Below are 20,988 nucleotides of genomic sequence, written 5' to 3' on the forward strand. Positions count from 1 at the left end.
CCGTCAGTCTTCATGTACGTACATAATCACATTAACATTGTTATACTGTATCGAATGGATTTATTATTAGTTTCCAGTCACCACCTTGGTACTTTAGACTATGCCCAGCTCTAGTTTAGATCAAGACCATCCTGCAGAGACTATGTGCCCTATTTAGCAAATATCTGCACCAACTATCGCTAGGGCAAAAATTACTGCGTTTGCGAAGAGCTGTGATAGTGCATGAAAACATGATTTAGAAGTCGGGTCTCATCTGTGGGCTAATCACATCAAATAGTGAATCATGCACCCAGCCAATCAAAGCACAACGGGGGGGGGGGGGGGGGGGGGGGGGTAAAGTTACAACCAATAAGGATTCAACATTCCCTTTAAAAGGACATGTGCGTCTGTGATAGCGAACAAAAAGGATTTCTGGGGGCAGTGAATATTTGCAAAATAAAAAAGTAATCTATAAGCAAAATTAAGTAACATAAATATTTCTTTCTGTTTCACTTGCTGAGCGAGCAATGGGGTGGGGTGAACATTTTTTAATCAGGAGTTTTCCTTACGTTAGACATGTATAGCTCACCTCTGAACCATGAGTACCACCACTGCCTTTATTAGAAATGCTTTCCTGTTAGATATACTGATGGTATGCATTTGCATCTTATACAACAATAACAAAGTCTGCATTTTTTTGTTGGTCCGCATGCGTACCTGTGAGCCCATCTAAAAGGCTTCGTCTGACCTGCCTGGCACTTACAGCATCTGCAGCCTCCACTGCTGGGGATTCAAGTCCAACATCTGCTTCCCTCAAACCCTGTAATCTTTCCACTGTAAGCTCTACATCCATTACGGAGAGCTACGCTGTGTAAAACACAACAACCCAGGATGACATTGCCAACCTTCTGAGGAGTGTACTGTAATGTTCCCACAGAGACATTCAAACATCGCAATCACATTTTGAGGATTCCAAAACGAAATTGCTGCATACATTGTGTGTCAGATAGAAAGGACAGGTGACATTTAAATATTTGGGGGCGTCTCTTCCTCCAGTCTGTCTGGCCATGTAGAAATTATTATTATTATTATTATTATTATTATTATTATTATTATTATTATTATTATTATTTTTCTTAGTGTCAGTACAAAGTATCACATTATAAAATATCACATTAATCCATATTTCTTTTACTTCTCTTTTCTCTCTCTCTTTGCTTTGCCTGCTTCTCTGGTAGTTTCTCCAGTATTTATAGTTGACCATGCTATTTTATACACAGTTTAGACCTGCTTTTCACATGTCAATTGAAACACAAACTCTAACACTGTTGATGGTTTGCTAAATTGCAACACTGTATTTAATTGAGGACACTCCCCAAGTTTAGCCCCTGTCAATCACTGATGTTGACTTGCCAAGTGGGCACAAAAACATGTGTTGCTAAATCACATATGTGGGCAAAGTGTTTTTGCCTAGGGGTTTGCTAACGTTGCTAAATAGGACCCTATGCACTTAAGGCATTATATTTCTTCTAGACAGTTCCAGACAAGAAAGACAGAGTGAATTGACTGGCTGTCATTGTAATGACTTATTTAAACTTTCACATTTTATTTTAGTTACCATTTCCCATTTAATAAAGCCGAGTGGCAGCTATGTGCTAAATGTTTCAATTTCTTTGCCTAGAGACACTGCCAAATCTTCTCAAGGTCAATAGAAACTTGAAACTTTACAGAAAGAGTGCCAGCCATCCCTCAAGCGCTTGGTGGAAACTGAAGGGAAGTACTTTTCAGTTTTTTGGCACAAGCAAGTCTGAGCAATTTTGTCATACGTCTTATTTTCAACTAAGATGTAAATTCTCAAACCCTTTGGTACTTGGAATGAAACCTGGATAAATGTTTTGAATTAAACAATGGCGGCAGATCCAAGTACGGATTTATATTTTGTATGGATTTACTTTTTGTAACGAGAGACATACATTTGTAACCTGTTCTAAGAAAATACAGCCTTATCAGGTGACAGCAATCAGACCCCTGCTTGTCCTGCTTCAAAAGGGTCACCAGCTGAAAGACTCAAGTGAGGCCAAACACTGTACAGGTTGATAAATACTGTACCCTATCCACACTCTGTAAACAATGATGACAATAACATACATCTCTGACATGGCAGAATTAGACCTATCAGTGTGAAGAAAAAGGTGATGGCTGTGACATATAAGTGTATACACCAGCAGTGTCCAGTGGAAACCCTTTAACATGGCAAACAATGATCAAAGATTAAACAACAGATAACTATAAAGGTCACTCTTAACAGGATAATAAACAGATGATAAAATTAAATATTAGGTAAATGTAGATGAGGCAAAGGATCCATTTAATGTACTGTCAGTGTAACAATCAGCTTTGCAAATGTTAGTCCCACATCTGCAGTTAATTGTGGCATCAAAACACGTTCAAATATACACACACTCATTTGAGGCTTTTCCATAAAGAGATACAGATCATGAAGCAATGAAAGATTATTTATGTTCTGCCTCAGAAGTCACTTTATATTTATAGTGGGTAGTGGATTAATAGAGCTTGGTTGGTCAGCTTTTCACTTCTGAGATCAAGGCTTGCCTTTTTCATGATCTACTGTAAGTAGGCAATTAATTACTCTGAGCTGTTAACAACTGACATCATCAGGAAAGATGAACACAATCCAGTGCAGTGTGTTCTAGAAAACACACAAAAGTGAGGTTAGTCTGCTATTTTAGATAACATTTCTAAAGTCTGTTCTAATACTTAGAGTAAATAGCGGGGTTCAGAAAAAAAATACAGCATTACACGTCCCCATGTGTTGCTGCAACTGTTTAAATAACAAAGCTGTTATTTTTCTTTTCATTGTTAACACCCTGGCAACTCTTTACACCTATAACTTTAGTCTGTATTAAAGCTATTTCAAAATGGCCGCTCTAGTGCACTGATAGCTTAAGGATTATTGCCCACATTGTCAAACAGGTGACACAGCAATAACGATCCATGATGTGGTACGGACCAGAAAAGCCAGAGTATGTTTTTGTTTTTATTTAATGGCTCTTCCTGCAGTGATTTTGAGGACAGATCTCAAACCCCAGTGCACTACAGCAGCCATTTTGAAAAGAGCTTTGAAACAGACTTTAAAGTTGTCAGGTTGTTAACAATGAAAAGAACACGTGGGGACGTGTAACGCTAGATTTTTTGGAACCCCACTATTTACTCTTTAATATAGTATTTATTTTATCATTTATTTATGATATTTTCCATATCAGTTTTTTAAAAAAAAGGTCTTGTTACTGTATTTTCTGTGGCAAATACTTGAATATTTGAACACATACTACTTGAAACGTATTCAGTGGCAAAAATAAACATGTTATATTGGTTCATATAACAGAATTTCAAAATGAAGGAAACCAACGAATAATGATTTCTGAAACAAACAGCATATGTTCATTTGTAACCTTATTTAACCCCTGGAATGCACACTGTTCTCTGTCTTGCTTTTCCGTTTGTGTATTGTCACACAGCACTGCAGACCCCTGCTTTTCGTATCCATTTTCTGCTGTCTGTGCTTACTATGATTTACCAGGCTTTGTGTTTCTCCATGCAGCCCCTGCTCCTGTTCCGTGAATCTACTGTACACAAGGTAGTTTGATTAACTATAATATGGTACAAACTATAAATTTTGTTTTCCAGCTAAATCGATAATTGAATACTCATTTAAATTTTGCAAGAATATTCAAACATGAAAAAACAATGTCCCAGAACGACTTCCTTTTACCCTTTTGCAGTGCTTTTCCCAATAGTCCAACAGTAAATGTAAAGCTAATAGCACTGAATATATGTCCTTAAGTGCACTGCAAAGCTCAAAACCTCATCTTATATACAGTAATATAAAACTACAAATACATTTTTCCACAAAATAATACTTGGGTTGGTAACTGGTTAACCCTTTTTTGCATGTGGGTAAAAACTGGAAACATGTAAATTGTGTTAACAGCAAAATCACCATGTGATAAATGACAGAAAATTATACGTATTACCATTTTTAGAACTATTGATGTGTCGCACCATAAAATGTTTCTTACACAATTTATATGCAACCAGTCTAAATCTATTTTACTAAATATGTTTGCCTGAACTTAACAATGAAAGTTTCTTAAAACTATACCGTAAATACATTTGGATAAATATGGATGCAAAAAAAAATAAAAAATCCATTGAGGACTGCAGTACCCCAAAGGTGTTAAAAAATTTCAAATTAATGTCAAACGAAACCCTGATCTCTCTGCATCACAAACCAATTTTGTTGTAACACTGCTTGAATACACCCTGTCCCCCTTTCCTTCAGATCCACTTCTCTCTCTGTCACAAAAGCAGATTCACAGTTAAAGCACAGAAATGGAAAACAAAAACTGTCTACTACAATGTGAAAGCCACAAAAAGACTTTTAATCCCACACTTAATCTCTCCGCTAAATCGATCTGATTTTAAATCATACTTGTTTTAGGCAACAATTACAAATAAACTCAAATCAATACACTTTGAACTGGCATGACCCTTAAATAAATCCTTCTTTGACAGGACACACATGTTGTGTATTTATTTATAGGTTACAATATGCTTCCATTAAAAGCCCTGGTATTTTGCAACATGTCCTTTACATTGATACTATTACTGTGCTGACATCTAAAATGTAAGGTTATCTTTGGAATCTGTTATTAATCAGTTATTACACTACAGTGCTAATATTAGAGCATAACCACGTGACACAATCCAAATCAGCTACTCAGTTTATTTTGTGACAAGATTAGTCGTAATTCAATATATTAATGCATTCCACTTTCACTCGCTTGCTTCTCTTTTCTTCTGGCACCTGTGTTCATCCCATCAATCAAAACAGAATCATTAGGCTGTAAGGGATACACATAAAACACTTTGTATTCAGGTACGTATTTTTTAGTTTTTTTTAGTTTTTTTTAGTTTTTTGCTCAAACAAGGTCCAGTTGAAGTTAGTGTCAAAAGAATGTCAGAAACTAAGAAATCCAGTGTTTAAATACAGGCCATGCTGTCACCATTCAGGCCTCAATAAGAATCCTGACCCCCAAGGTTTTTTTCTGTGTCCGGAAAGCCAGGCTCATATCCTTTTAGGACCGTAATATACAATTCAATCAAAGACTCCAGAAGGAAAAGGCCAGTGCATCCGACAAATATCAAGTCTCCGTTCAACAAGGGGACAACAATCTGGCAACTAAATAACATACTTATCATTATTATTCTTATTATGATTATATGACATTTTTTGTTAAGTGAATAAAACTTACCATGTCCAAACCCTGTATTCTGAATATAAAGGCGTAATTTGAATTAACCTAGACTTATAACACGTAACTGGTCTATTTATATTCAAATGCAGAAATCAAATGAAGGTTTTACTAACAGTATCAGAGAATGGCTCCCCCAATTCCTGACATTACTTTTAAAAGGGCAGCTTCTTTTAGATCTTTGACATAGTCCTTGTGCTTTTGGTTAAAAAAAATAGATTTCCAGCAAACAGTTGGTCTATCTCCATACTGTGTTCTCTGGTCATGGTCTCTGTATAAGTATTACTGTATAACCAATTATGAATCACTTTGTCCAGCTGTGATACCTGTAGTAGTAAGAACTTTAGTTAATAATGCATTCAAGCTCATCTTGTGTGTTTTCAGTTCTGCTCTATAAGTGACATGTGAGATAGTATGCAGAATGTGCTGTGAGATGTTAGTGACACATTAAAATATGCATAAATTGCTGGCTCAGTGTAACTGAGCCATTTGCATGCAGACACACAAACACAATCACACAGTCCAGTTACCCCATCAATCAAAATTGAAAAAAATATCTAAATATAATACTTAATTGAAGGCATATGACAAGAAAAATCTTAGAGGAAGCACTAAACCGAGAAAAGACTTGGCAAACGATAAAGCAAAGATGAAAACCAAACACTAAGTGCCAGTAAATGCTCAGATTATTGCATTTGTTGAAAATTATATTGCAAGCACAAAGCGAATAGAACATTGTGTGCTTGAAAGCTGTCTGTAGAGCCACAAATGTTTTCATCATTTATGTGATATTTAACTGGTGACTGCTTTAAAACAGAATGCTTGTTTGAAGGCAATTTTACTAATCATGTTTTTTTTGCTACAACTTTTTTCATTTCCTAGGATACAAACTCCAACAAAAATGCTGTATTTTTAAAATTTCAACCAAATACTGACATTTTAATAAAAAATAAATGATACAGTGCTGATATGTGGGACTAGTGCCTTTTTAAAAGTTGTTCATGTGGTTTTCCTAAAGACATGGAAATGAATCCTTCCTAGTGTTTATTAAACCCTGCATTTATTGTTTATGAAAATACCTTAATTAACTGCTGCTATTTGAAAGAATTAAATTCCTTGTTAATATAAATGAGACAAAAAACTACAAAGTGCTTAAACGTGTTATATTACTTGGTATTTTTATAAGAGTTGTAAAATGGTACTTTTCTCTTCAAATAAAAACTGAAGCACCTTCAAAATATGCTCAGCAGTTTGTTTTGTTGTAGTTGATGTACAGTACTTCATTGTTTTTGTAACTTTGCAGACTCTAAATGATGTAACTGCAAAGGCAAGCCACTGTTTTCTTAAGAAAACAACACAATTCCAGGAGAAGCAGTTATAGTCCAAGCATTTCCTTGTTAGTTTCCTACAATTAAATTTGTTGAACTACTTCCTGAAAATCTGCCTTGTCCAGTTGCTTTAAATTAAGGCCCAGTGTGTTTACTGCAGAGATCTTTGTCATTGCAACACAGGAAAGGAGCCAACTCCATCCATTATGAAGCTACAAATGTGTACGCTTGGGCCAGCACAGAAAGAAAGCAGGAGACAGAAAGAAGCATATCCATGGGGAGATCAGAATGAAACAGGTGCGATACCCGCACAATGCAGTCAATTCGGAGGGTTACCATTTGCTAATTGGCCACGTTGTCTGTTCTTAAAATCTAATTAACCTCTTGCCCCAGGCCCCAGGGAAGGCCTAGGCAAACTAGGCAGCAGCAAATTTAGGGGGGGGGGGGGGGGGGGGGGGGGGGGGGGGGGGGGGGGGGGGGTGGGGGGGGGGGGGGGGGGGTGGGGGGGGGGGGGGGGGGGGGGGGGGGGGTATGAAAGCAAGGAATCTGCATTATGTGTGAAGCACCGCTCCCGTGACATTTACCATCACCGTGACTGTCATCGAAGTAAAGAATCCTACCCAAAAGGTATGGAGTGATCGACAGTAAAGAGTGTTCGTTCTAGCTTTCGTGCCGTTCTCTAGAGGAAATTGCTTTATGGAGACGCAAAGGTTCAAAGTAAGTTGATTTCCCCCTTAGAAGAATTTTCTAAGTTAACCATAAACTTATAGCTATATCTTTTTGGTCTGCTTAGCTTATTCTAACATTAGTATCTGCCCAACAAGGTCTTTTCTAATGTGCCCAACATATTAAGTAAGGTATTAGTAACCATTTGCAGTCCACTTATTCAGTGCTTGTCAGACGCGTCTGGTTCAATTTATTTTCACACGCGCGTTTTACTTTAAATCAAGAACAGAAAGCCAGTGACTTCCCGTTAGGCAGTTAAGGGCATCTTCTACCCGTGGCATAGTGTAATGGTCAGGCGCTGTCCTCTTATTTAGAGTGCTGTAGTCAATGCACATTCTAACACCCCCTTTCTTCTTTCGAGCCACCAACATCTTCTGGGAAGATCACAACTTCGCCTAGCTTCACACCATGCCCTTATATCTGAATTTCATCCACAGCTGGAGCTCTTCAGCAACTTCATTTTGTATAGGGGCAGTCCAATTAGTCAAACAGTAACTTGAGGCAGTCCCAGTGCTTAGCCTGGGGGAACACACACACAGTTCATTTAGCACTCTCAAGTGCTGGAAAATAAAAGTACAAAACAATAGATACCACACATTCTATTTGTTTACATTTAACACATAACCACAGTACAAATACATTGCTTTCTTTTCAACATGTTTATTTTACATCACCACCACTTAACGCCTAAATGATAAAACGTGTCATTTTCTAAAGCTTCTGGGTTAGCAGACCAAGGCGGGATGGAAACTATCAGCTGAGCTGGTTAAGCAGGCGTGTTCTAAACAGCGCCACACCTGGTGTGGCTGGTACACTAAGACTGGTATGTAAAGCTACTGTACTAATACAGTGTGTTTTAAATACACATAGCTTATCAAATAATATCGGTAACGCTGCATACCTTTGTAAGTTTTTTTTTTTTTTTTACTGGAGCATTGTACTAAGTCTCAATAAACATACTCAACATACATATCAAAAATGAGCTCAAATGGCTAATGAGAGATACACACATGAAAATGGTTAATTGCATATAAATTAAATACTTATTTATGACACTCAAAATAAAACTTTCCCAGATATTTTGGAGAAAAGGGCACATTGATACATGACAGCACGTCCAAAGGAAAACGGTTACGAATTTTATTAGGAAAGTGTGTTTCTGAAATGTTCTTCAGGGTTTACAAAATATCAAATTATACTGACACAGAGTCAGAACCTTTTTGATCAGCTGATTTTCCCCAAGTGAATTGTGGCTGGGCTGGTCTATTGAGGCACAAAGCCAGCCTTGAAAAGTTTAGTACTTCAGAGAACTGCACTGAGAGCAGAAGGTTTTTGTTGTTTTCAGAAAAATCTGGACATAACTTAGCCATTTTTGCTTTGGGCTGTCAACCCTAGTCGTCAAGTCCCAATCCCAAAATAAATATTTTAATATCACCCACAGAAAACCTTCAAAACGCGGTAGATACACGGATCTCTTGATGTACATAAAATAAAAATAACAAAGTAAACTAGCTGAAACAGAAACCTGGACTGTCAGTGTACTCTAAAACTAGGGTTGTCAGCTAAAGGCGGATGATTAACCTATGTTTGTCACTACCTCTTGTACAGTCAAATATGTTCTAACTAGTCTGCCATCTAGTGATCACTTTGAGAATAATTTTCAATAGGAGATGTGTTTATTATACGACAACCCCCCCCCCCCCCCCCCCCCCCCCTCCCCCCCACCCCCCCCCCCCCCCCCCCCCCTTTAACCCCCACCCCCTAATGAAAACCGGCTTATAGACAATAAACACAGGAAAAACTCTGGAAATGGTTACTCAATTCACGTAGACTTCACCCATTTCCCATTTAAATAAAAACTACAAAAAACAACAAAAAAACATACTCCCTTTCTAAGTGCAGTTGGGCAATGTCCCTCCTTCTTGACTTGTATTGATCAATGATTCAATCTGAATTAAACTACTTTAAAATTACTTTAAACCTACCCCAACTACTAAGTGGCAGCAAATTCCTACATTTCTATTGCAGACTCTGCTTGCAAGACTTAAAACGAGATTACAATTAGGAACGGAGACTGTGTTACTGTTAGATAGGGAGGATTAAAAAAAAAAAAAAAAAAAAAACGGAAAATTGTGGCAGAATGTAAAAAGACGCCTATACACACAAAAACCCAAGAAGAATGTGCCCGTGACCATAACGATTTCGTTGTGGAAGACAGCAAGGGAAAGAAGGTACAACTTAAGCAAATTGTCAAGTTACTACACATATTGTGACAGAAATAAATGGCTAAACATTTTATTAAGTAACCAAAAACAATAATTGCATACAGTATACAAAAAGCTAAAGTCCTGAAAAAAAACGATTTTGACAATAGCTCAAAATAAGCACCGAAACATGAAATTAACCCTTTGCAGTCCATTTATTCAGCACTTGTCAAGCACATCAGGTCCAATTTATTTTCACATGCGCTGTTTATTTTACACGCACTGTTTACGTTTTTTTTTCAAAGTAAAACAGGTTTAAAAAGGCATTGAATCGCAAAAGCACACTCAGTACTGTATCTCCAGCTAAGCCCCACCTCTTGCTCGCTGTATTTTTCACATACCTCTTTACAGCAGTGCATACTGATAAATCCTCTCCTGATCACTCATTTCATCACCAAACTCCTCAATAATGTGATCCAATTCATTATTTTATTACTATAACATCTCAAAAAGCTCTGCAAATCTCTGAGATATTCTTTGAGCACTGGAAGCAGAAGCAGCTATCTCCTTTGTTTATGTCCGTGTTATCTCTGTAGTGCATGGGGTACTGAGATACGGCCCTTGTTTTTTGGCTTCACTCGACTCCTATCGGTCTCACTCGGCCATTGAAAGGTTGTCTTCGCTTTTTCCATAGAAAAAACTACTAGAGGCCGGTGCTTAACGTCTTCTTGATGATGTTGGACCGGGTCCAACATTGGACTGGAAAGGGTTACTAAAACCAGTAAAACAGAAGCCCTAATTATATAGTAGTTGAATGAACATACTGGGATATCATTGCAGTTAAGCCTGATTGATAGAAATGGTAGGGGCAATCTCAATGAATACTATAAAATAAAACTCCCTCAGCTAGTTTCAGATTTTGATGTGTCACGCGTGCTTCAATTTTAAAGGTCGGAGCCGATCTGCTACAGCAGTGATTCTCAGTCTGTGGTCCATTGGCTCCTTTCAGTCGGTCCGTGGAAAGGTTACATAAATACAGAAAGTAAGTGGCAGTGTAGTTTGCAGATCCAAAATTTGAGACCTTAAAAAAAACAGTCAGCAACAGAAATTTTAAAATAACTTTGCTCACAGAAACAGGCCCACCCACTGTATTGCAACAAAGCAAGGTAAGTCTATGGCTATTCTTAGTATTACAGTCATTTATGTGCCTATTTTTCAATCAGCTATACTGTTTATTGTGTGGTCTGCCGAGATTAACAAAAAAAAACACAAAAAAAAAAAAAAACAGGTGGTCTGCAAACAAAATGTTTGAGAACCACTGTGCTACAGTATTTGCTTGGAAGGAGACTCTTGTGCAAATTAGTTTCAGCACAGATAGATCAATAGGTTGCAAAAACGCTGAGCTCTTCCTCTCCTTGCTGTGCCATCCATAATGGATCCATTGTAAATCATTTTCAGCTAATTGAAAGTGACGAATGAAGGCACCTCCTGTAACATCGGCTTCAGGCATTTTATAGGGACAGATCCGAAGCACACAAATGTCATGAATCTAAACTTAAAACATGCTTAACAATATTCAGTGCAGCTTACTGGTATTAATAAGCATGCAATTCCTGTGAGCAATACAACACCAATCACAATACTGATATACAATTTAACAACAGTGTTGCTGCTGTTCACTAGGGAGAGGTAAAGGTACATTACCGACAAAAACATTGAAATAAAAACTGCAACTGCAGTAAACCTTTGATTTGTTGATTGCATGTAACTTCTTGGATAGTGTTTGGTAGACTGAGCTTAGACAGAAATTATAATAAAAAAGAGACATTAAATGCATAATCCACTAATCTAGAGTTGGCCGTTTGATTTCTCTAGACATGGCTGTACAGGTGATGGGTGCTTCCAGTAATGTAAACCCAGACTGAGTTAATGTGAAAATGTGAAGTTTATGATCTGTGCAACTGTACAGAAGTACAAGAGAAGTGGTCTGCAATATAACTTTTCAAAGCTTTACTGCTGGTCCAAGCACTAGGTGAAGAGGCGGAAACAAACTGTCCCTGATAAAGCTCTCATACATATTAAAATGTGCTCAGCTGTACTGAACTGGGCAGTTATTTAAACTGAAAAGAAAAATAATTTGCAGGATTGTTCTACAAATGTCTCAAAGCCCCATCTCTTGTTCCATACCTGCCAGCAGCTGTTTATTCAAAAGGGTCAACACTTACTGAAAGGGCACAGTCTTTCTTTCAGCTGCATCAGTACATGCGCACTTATCTGTTCTAAACAAAGACAACTCAATTTTCTTTTTGATTACAACATTAGAAAAGGCACTCCAGTTGATTTGCACTTCATCTGAGTTGCCAATTTACAACAAATTGTATCAAGAAGACTTAGCATCCTTATAATGTGAATAATTTCCATTTGTCAGAGAAAATAGCTTTTCAGTGTATGGCTGTTTGTGTGTGTAATATAAAATATACACACACACACACACACACACATATATAGTGCCTATAGAAAGTCTAAAGTCTGTTGTGCGAGTGCCTCAGAGTTTCATGCATTTAAATGATAATTTTTTTCCACTTATCTACACACCATACTCCACACTGTTAAGGGGAAAAAAGTTTCTATTGAGAAAAAAAATGTATGTTAAAAATACAAAACTGAAAGAATATAATTGGATAAGTCTCCACCCCCCCACCTTGAGTTAATACTTGGTGGAAGCACCTTTGGCAGCAATTATAGCTGTGAGTCTATTGGGATAAGTCACTACCAACTTTGCACATCTAGATTTGGCAATTTTTGACCATTCTTCTTTATAAAACTGTTCAAGCTCTGTCAACTTCCTTGGGGAGCACAGATGGACAGCAACTCTTCAAGATATGCCACAAATTTTCGCTTGGATTTAGGTCGGGGCTCTGACTGGGCCACTCAAGGACATTTACCTTTTTGTTCCTTAGCCACTCCAGTTTAGCTTTGGCTGTGTGCTTTGGGTTGTTGTCATGCTGAAAGGTTTTGCTCAAGGACTTCTCTGTAGTTTGCTCCATTCATTTACCCTTCTATCCTGACAAGTGTCCCAGTCCCTGCCGATGAGAAACATCTCCATAACATGATGCTGCCACCACTACCATGCTTCACTGTAGGGATGGTGTTCTTTAGGTGATGCACTGTGTTGGGCTTGCACCAAACATAACAGTTTGCATTTAGGCCAAAAAGTTCAATTTTCGTTTTGTCAGACCACGCGTTGACCAGTCGGCCATAAAAGCCTGTGGCTCTTGCAAAGTTGCCATTGGCCTCTTGGTAGCCTCCTGATCAGTCATCCAGTTTACAGGGATGGCCTGATCTTGGCAGGGTCTTGGTGGTGCTGTACACCTTCCACTTCTTAATTGTATTGACCGTGCTCCAAGGGATATTCAAGGCCTTTTGATATTTTTTTATACCCAACCCCTATCTGTGCCTTTCAACAACTTTGTCGCGAAGTTCTTTTGAAAGCACCTTAGTTCTCATGGTTGAGTCTTTGCTTTGAAATGAACCACCCAGCAGAGGGAACCCACAGGAACTGCTGAATTTATCCTGAAATCATGTGAATCACTGCAATTTAGGACTGCTATTATGAGACACTTATCCAACCAAGCTATTTCAGTTTTTAGTTTTAATTTTCTACAAATTTCTAGAATATTTTTTTCACTCTGAAGTTGTGGGGTGGGATGTGTAGATAAATGCATTTTAATTCCAGGCTATAAGGCTACAAAAAGGTGAAAATTTTGAAAGGGGGTGTAGACTTTCTATAGGCACTGTGTGTGTGTGTGTGTGTGTGTGTGTGTGTGTGTGTGTGGTATATATAATATATATATATATATATATATATATATATATATATATATATATATATAATATATATAGACAGACAGATAGTAAAGCAGTTGTAATGCATACTGTTGTAAAGCACTAGCAGTTCAATTATGTTTTTATTATTTTAAAATCTGTGTTCTCAACTTCCAAATGAATGTGCTGAAGGCTTGTGTATACTCACCCTCACCCGCCAAGCTTTCATTTGAATTCAAATTGCAGTTGATTTTGTGCTTATTCGCAGTAAATGACACCCTTGCAAGCACACTGAACTGAAATCAAATATGGAGCATCAGATTTTTTGGGAGGATTGGCTTTTATACAGAACCTAAATAGCATATGTTTTTTCAGTACTGCTTGTATTTGGAGACCCAGAGCACTATTAATAAATGTTTGCTGCGATTTTAATCATTTCAGGTTTTGTAATACTTGTAATACTTGCTGCAATCACTTTTCTAAGGGATGTATTATATAAATAACTCTTCTTTGTATGCATATGGCAGTACCTTATTTTACTCTAATTAAGTTAACTATCATACTACCCCAAATTATCTATATTCGTTGCAATACTTGTAGCAAAAGCTCAATAAATCAGACCCATATGCTCATTACCAGCCAAATGGAAATATTATAACATTCAACAGTGCAAGTTAAAGTGGCAAGCTGCAAATCAAACCAAATGTTCTAAGGGTTTATACTGGTCATGTTATATATTACATGTAAATTAGGTTCAATGAGTCGAAAAAAATGCAAACTTCAGTAACTAAACAAAAGAAACAAGCACAATAAAAACACTTAATAAATCACAGGTTCTCCTACAACTTCAAAATTCATTTAAAAATATCTAGATATTTAGGAAAACACTATGATATATAAAGCCAACACCAATCTTTAATAATTTTTTGTAACAGTTTTTTTTCTGTCCTTTATTCAAAATACTAATTGATTTATCTAATTCCCTTTGCCACGCCAGTATCTAATTCCTCTGAAACGTATCATAGGATTGCCTTTGCTTTGGCTGCCTGTACTGTATCGCTTGTGTGTAGCATCTCAGCACCTTGGACAGCTCCCAGCAGTAGGTGTTGAAAATAATACTCACACTTACAAGTTAACGATGCAGTGAATGCAATGTTCAGAATATGGTCACAGATTTACAGATCATAACACACAAAGGCCAATTGTCATTTAGAAGAAATTGGATCAGGGTCTTGTAAAGATGACTGCACGGGCATATTATTATTTTTAAGCAGATGCAGTATTGCATTATTACACATTTTTGCAGCTCTACCACAATCTGCTTAATTTATACCCCCAGTGTGTGGAGATACCCAACACCACAGTCCACAGAGAATCTGGAGCCAAAGGGTTTGCATCTACAGGTTTCTGTAAATGTATTTTGATTAAAAACATAGTAAATAATCTCCTATATTGAAGTCAGAACATGTGCCGACTGTGCGAAACATTTTCTTTGTGAAACAGCGAACACATATGAATGTTATCCATGAGCCCCAATGGGGATATGGTGTTAAAAGTTTAATGCCTGTACTGAAACAAAAAGGATCAGATTTCAACAACTGGAGCAGTTGTGCAGTTTAGTCCCAAGTCACAGTTGGTTTTGTCTACAAAAATGTATACCTTAGATGAAGAGCTCACTGGATCAAGCACAATTAATACATTTGTTTGATTTGAACCTCCAGAGGCATCTAAGCTATGAATATTAGTATTTAGTATTCTGCAAACAAAAAGCTTCATTGCAATACAAGGTAAATAAGCAAATAATGAAAGACAAATACAATCGTTCAAGGACACTGTGCTGAATAAAACATGACATTTAATAATATTTACAGCTCTAACCTCAAACATGATACACCTTTTTTCCCAATGATAGCCTCTAGCAATTGAATAACATGTGATAAGAATAATGACAGCCTGTAACTGATGGCTTTGGGATACAAACTTATGTATGTAGGACTGATAGTCGATCAACAAACTCTCTTGCAATTTAAGGAATTTGCACATAAGTAAAAATATATATTCTTAAATTACACTACAATCCCACATCATAAAAACCTAAATACATCTACAATAAGACGACTGACAGAAATATCAAAATTCTGAATTTTTCAATCTAAGTTTATCTACTTTTTTGTACTTTTTTTTGAGGAACAAAACAAAGCAAACAAAAGTACAGAGGGAGTATAAAGTAAGTTTACACAAAGCACTATATCTCGTGGTAAACTCCACTTCTTTTCACACTGTATAAGCAATTTGCAAGTACAGATTCTGCACAATCATTTTCATTTCTCTATTACTAGAATCTGAACCTTAGTCTGTTGCATCATATTATAATACTGAAATCAAAAGCATGCTAAAGCAAAAATATGTAAATATTACATTACGTTACTGAAACTTAAAATCAATAGACTGAATAGCTACATAGTACGCTAAATCCTTTACATAAACACTGTTTTTTATTCATCATGCTCATAAGATTCCCAGGTTGTTCACTGACTGTAAACCTTATCCGCAGTACAGATTCTAACAGTGGAGAATTTTATGGATGAGATTTAGCACACTTTTCTTTAACCATATATAGCAATGCAACAAATCCACTTCTCTCAGTCACAGATGCTATTTGGGAACAAAAACATGAAATCTTCAACTATTTTCTCACATCTGCACAACCAATTCCAAATATCATATTTTAGTCAACATATTCAGGTTTCTGATCTGTTAGAATTCATACACCTGTCCCTGAGTGGCACATCCAGTTAAAGTGCTGCCGTTGGGAGTGCAGGATGAGGTGCACAGCTCGGACTGCGCCAGTTCACATCCGGGCTGTGCGAAGATGCCAAACTCTGCTGGGGATTCCGAAGGGGGTGTCACATTGGCTCTAAAATGGCGGAAAAGCGATTCTGGCAAATAAGTTGGGAAGCCAGGCAATTCGTACCACTACAGAAATTATTTTAAAGGTTGCTACATTGGGAATACTGTACATATCTGCAAAACTAAAATTCAGTCTGGTATTCAGTCAGATACAATGTCAACGACACTTAAAACTATAGCAGTGCCACCAACACAGGATAATATTGTGTTGGTATATCTGTGCCAGAATACCAAACTGCATGACAAATGTATGAAACAGTAAGCAATCCAAATCATTGCTACCACGCCAACTGTCACTGATGGCATAACACCCATTGCCTCACAGAGTAAATGTACCATTAAAAGGTTATTCATCTGTCAATGTGTTCTATAGCTTTTGTAACTGCTATATAACAGTATCCAGTATCACATAACCCACTCATCTGTCTAGAGTTTTACCCCACACAGTACTGTATAGAAGTTAGCAGTTAACCAGTCTGCAATCATTCTGAGCAGTTCACATTGCAAGTTCTGACATTCAGAAGCTGCTCATCAGTTTCTGTTCAGAGTTATCTAGTGAACACCTACTCTGGTTTTCCAGCAATGCAAAAGGAAACTTAATTCATAGTTGGAGTCCACTAGATGGCGCTGGCACTTGCCAACATAACCTAGCATATAGCTGGCAACTAGAACTGATGTCAGCACACATTTGAGAAAAAAAATATGATCAAAACTGAAAATGGATTTTGAAACTCCTTACTCTTAAGGTTACATGGGAATTCTGTCCTTTAATCACCTCCTCAGGGGAATGAGTCGGCTGCTCACACCAAAAACAAAACCACCAACCAGGACCAGACGCTTGTGTTAGGAAATAAAATGAAGCTGACCTTCAATTGGAAACCATGCTGAACCTCTACAGTAGGCTTCTAATCCACTGGATTGCTACAACACCAATGCTGGAGTTAATCCCGGGAGCAGCTGCGAGTCTCAATGCATTACTGCATTACTACATTTCAGTACATTCAAATATATTTGTTACAGTAAATATTGCTGTAGTGAAAGTTACAAGGGTGAAGCTGCACTGAAATACCGGCTACAGCATGTAAGCAATTACAGAAGCATTCGAAATATGAACACAATCTGATAAAGGGACAAGCTTATCAATGGAAGGAAGCTGACACCCTTAAAAGGTGATGAAAGCAGGTGGTGAGACAAAGATAATATTAAGTGTACCAGGAAATGACAATGAAACACGGATTACATTGACCCCTCTGTGCAATGATATCATCAGCTTCAGAGATTTTCCACACTACTCAGACATGCTTGCTATTATTAGACTTGAAGAAAAAAAAAACACACTAGATATGTAAAAATAGCAATGATTCATAACCTAGAGCTTTCAGTGATGTAATGTTGTTAGAGGCTGTCAAAGTATTTAAGTCTTACTGTGAATAACTGTAACAGTACCATACTTAAGAATCTGTATCCCAGCCCAGTCAATTCTACACTATTCTGAATACACCTCAAAAGGCTTGGTTACATTCAGCTATAGATAACTAACCTGCAGTGCATGAATAAATAGTGGACGGCTGTGACAGAACTATAATGAGTTCTGGTTGTAAATCTCCCTCCCGACCTGTGAGGGCGCTAAGTAGCGAAAGGGGAAGTCTTTGGACGGGCTGGCCTGACAATTCATTTCCAGGGTCGGGAAGTCTGTCAGCCTGGAAGAAGCAGAGACTCCGGTGCAGGAACGTATTGACCCGGAAGGTAAACGATGTTTATCATGTAAACACACTTTTCGGAAAACTTATTCCAATAGCCTGCTGCACATGTGCAAATTCTGACCTTCAATCCTGCACGTGGTTTTAGAAAACAAAGAAAATAATAATAATCTGTAGTCAGTCTGCATGCATCCATTTGTCTAGTTAGGGACAAAGTAATACATTTGTAAAAGTCTGTATGTATTTGCTTATAGCCCATACTAAAGCATGACGTGATAATTTAAAATAATGTCTGCAATAGAAACTGGTAATATAGAACAGGATGAGCTGTTGGAAAGGCTGATTGCACATTATGGGGTCTGAATAGAGGTATAGGATAGTAATCTTTGAATTTGAGACCTGACTCTTCGATAAAGCACTATAATGGACTGGTCTCCAAATCGTACTTAGGCTACCACAGTACTTTGCATGCGAAAAAAAAAAATCCTGCATTTTCCAAAAACAGTCCCTGTATACAGCTGAATTCTAATGAGATTTTCTATTCTTAGAACAGTGACATTTCTTATGCAGTTTTCCAAAAACAATTATTTTTCAGAAAACACTTTGTCATGTAAATGTACTGATTGTTTCATGTTATGTGTTACCGGTTTCCAAGCCAGAAAATAAACAAATCATTATTAACAAGCAATACAGAATTGTCTTTAAAAAGTTTTGGGCACATTTCTTTACAATAATGTCACATAAAGTGTTGAAGGAAAGTGTAGATGAGTATAAATCTTTTAACATGAGTTATAAAATCAGTGGCAAACAAAGTATACAATTCTTGAGATATTACGCTAAATTTATACACCAAAAAATATATATATATATTTTAATAATACTGACAGCTAAGGCAGAGCTGGGGTAAATTATTTTAAAGGGATTCTGTTGAAGGACTTGGAATTGGAATTGACTAAAAGGGAGAGGGATATGGGAACTTGAAATGGGAATTGATTTTAAAAGGAACTGGAATAGAATAAAAGGATTTGACCACAACCCTGAACTAAAGGCAGGTGGAAATTACTTTGATCATGTTAAGTCACTGGCAGAGACATTTCACCCTTATGAGATTTACAAAAGCACAGGCAGAAAGCTTAGAAGACTGCAATTAAAAGTAGAACTTCTAAACATCAGTAGAACAAGTCTGAGAAGACATCTGCAATCAATTCCTCTCTGATGTCAGAAACAGTAATGGAAACAGTTGTTTTCTGAAACCAAAATCCATTTGTATAGGAAAACAAAAACAAGAGTCTGTAACTTTCATTCTGTCACAAACGAAAGTGCAGTGACAAATGTAAACATTTCCCACAGTCAAACCAGCCGTCCAGGGCCAATGTAACGTGTAAAAGGATGGGTGTTGTTTGGGTTAGGTTACAGTATCTGGCTGAAAGTTGACATCCTCTTAGTTAGTTTGTCACATGTGGCTAAGTGCTACAGTAGGCCAGAAGTACATAAGCAAATATTGTCATACTTGGTATGCAACTAAAAACCACTTTCCCTGCAATTTGCTTTAACAGACGCAGATGCTAGTGAAATTTTCTCTGAGGAATTTGCTGCTAATAATAGCACAATGCCACATGATCCATCTCATGAATCGGGAGGCAATTGTCAGTGAGTTTGTAGGTGAAGTGCTGCAATGTAATGTACAGTAATTACCACCCGGACTTATAATGTTAGTTAGGGGGCAGAAGCCATCAAAATTATGTTTGTATTTTTTGTTTTACCAGTGTACAAGGTCTCTCTCAAGTATGCAGAGTTTGACCCTAGTGCCTGCGTGCAGCTGCCCTCCCTTCCTTCCTGGGAAAAGACCCATAGTGCCAAGAACAACAGCCCACTAAAACATCAACAACAGCAACACTGGAAGTTCAAAAGAACATGAAGGGTGAAGCCTTGGTACCTAGACATTTCCCACGACCAAATCAACTCAAACAGCAGATTATGATGTGCTTTCTGATCTTATAAATATGATGTACTAAACCAGTGAGTTCCTAAGGCCTGTGAAGTGGGGTATTTTTTTGGCTGATGTTTCTGTGTGTCTCTTAAAACACCGAAATGTTTCATCATTTTAAAATAAGCAGCTCAAAATAGTAAGTACTGTGACATACAAAGGTTGTCATAGTATCATACACTGTTGCATTATGTGGAACTAACTGAATACCGCATCCAGCTTAGACATGAACCTGTAACTAACATTAAGAAGATTCAACAAAAGATTGGATGTCCCGCTCCCCTGGTAAAAAATGATAGGTCCACTACATAGACTTCTACACTGAGAAACAAAATCAGTTTTAATAACTTGCCATTCAAGAACTAAGAACATCTACCATCGTACAAGGACTGCTCTACTCATAACCTGATTGTCTGAGTCAACCTGTGAAGTTTATAATCTCCATATAGAGAATAATAAAATCTATACTGAACATTTTACACAAATTCTGTATTCAATCTAACATAATGAAGCCAGCTAGCTGCTTTTATTCAGATAGAAGCAAACCCAGAACAAGCCAACCATGTATCTTACCTTCCCACCTTTTTCTTCAAATACAGACTGGTGGACATTGCATGCGAACAGTGAAGTAGGCAGGTCATTGAAATCAGTGATCTGGTGGAAGTCGGCTCCTAGTGCATACTGTCTGTCCATGTGCTGGGGAATGAAGACCCGTCCTCCTTCCAAAAGGTGAAAGTCTCGATTAAAACTGGCGTCTCTCATTCCTCTGAATAAAGGCTCTCCTTTCATTCCTGAGAAAAAAAGAAATAAAACATACAGCATAAAATAAAAACACTTTTGGATTCACATCCAAATGCGAACATGAAAAAGGGCAAAGAAATACAACGCAAGTGTACTGGAACAGTACTGGCACTCAGTGTGAGCCACTCAAAATGAGAACATGTGTAATAGATCTGCTAGCGGCTGATGAATTCATAATACTGACATCAGCAG

General features: G+C 37.4%; 1 protein-coding gene across 2 annotated transcripts in view; it reads right to left on the reverse strand.

Annotated features, from left to right (window-relative positions):
- Positions 1-20,988, reverse strand: part of LOC121317495 (calcipressin-2-like) — a 70,508-nt gene that overhangs the window by 45,412 nt on the left and 4,108 nt on the right. For both annotated transcript variants that reach the window (XM_041253495.1, XM_041253496.1), the window contains exon 2: positions 20,569-20,786. In XM_041253495.1, coding sequence (XP_041109429.1) covers positions 20,569-20,786 — 218 coding nt within the window. The remainder of the gene's footprint in view (positions 1-20,568; positions 20,787-20,988) is intronic.

Source organism: Polyodon spathula, chromosome 6 (genome assembly GCF_017654505.1).
Source record: "Polyodon spathula isolate WHYD16114869_AA chromosome 6, ASM1765450v1, whole genome shotgun sequence".
Taxonomy (NCBI): domain Eukaryota; kingdom Metazoa; phylum Chordata; class Actinopteri; order Acipenseriformes; family Polyodontidae; genus Polyodon; species Polyodon spathula.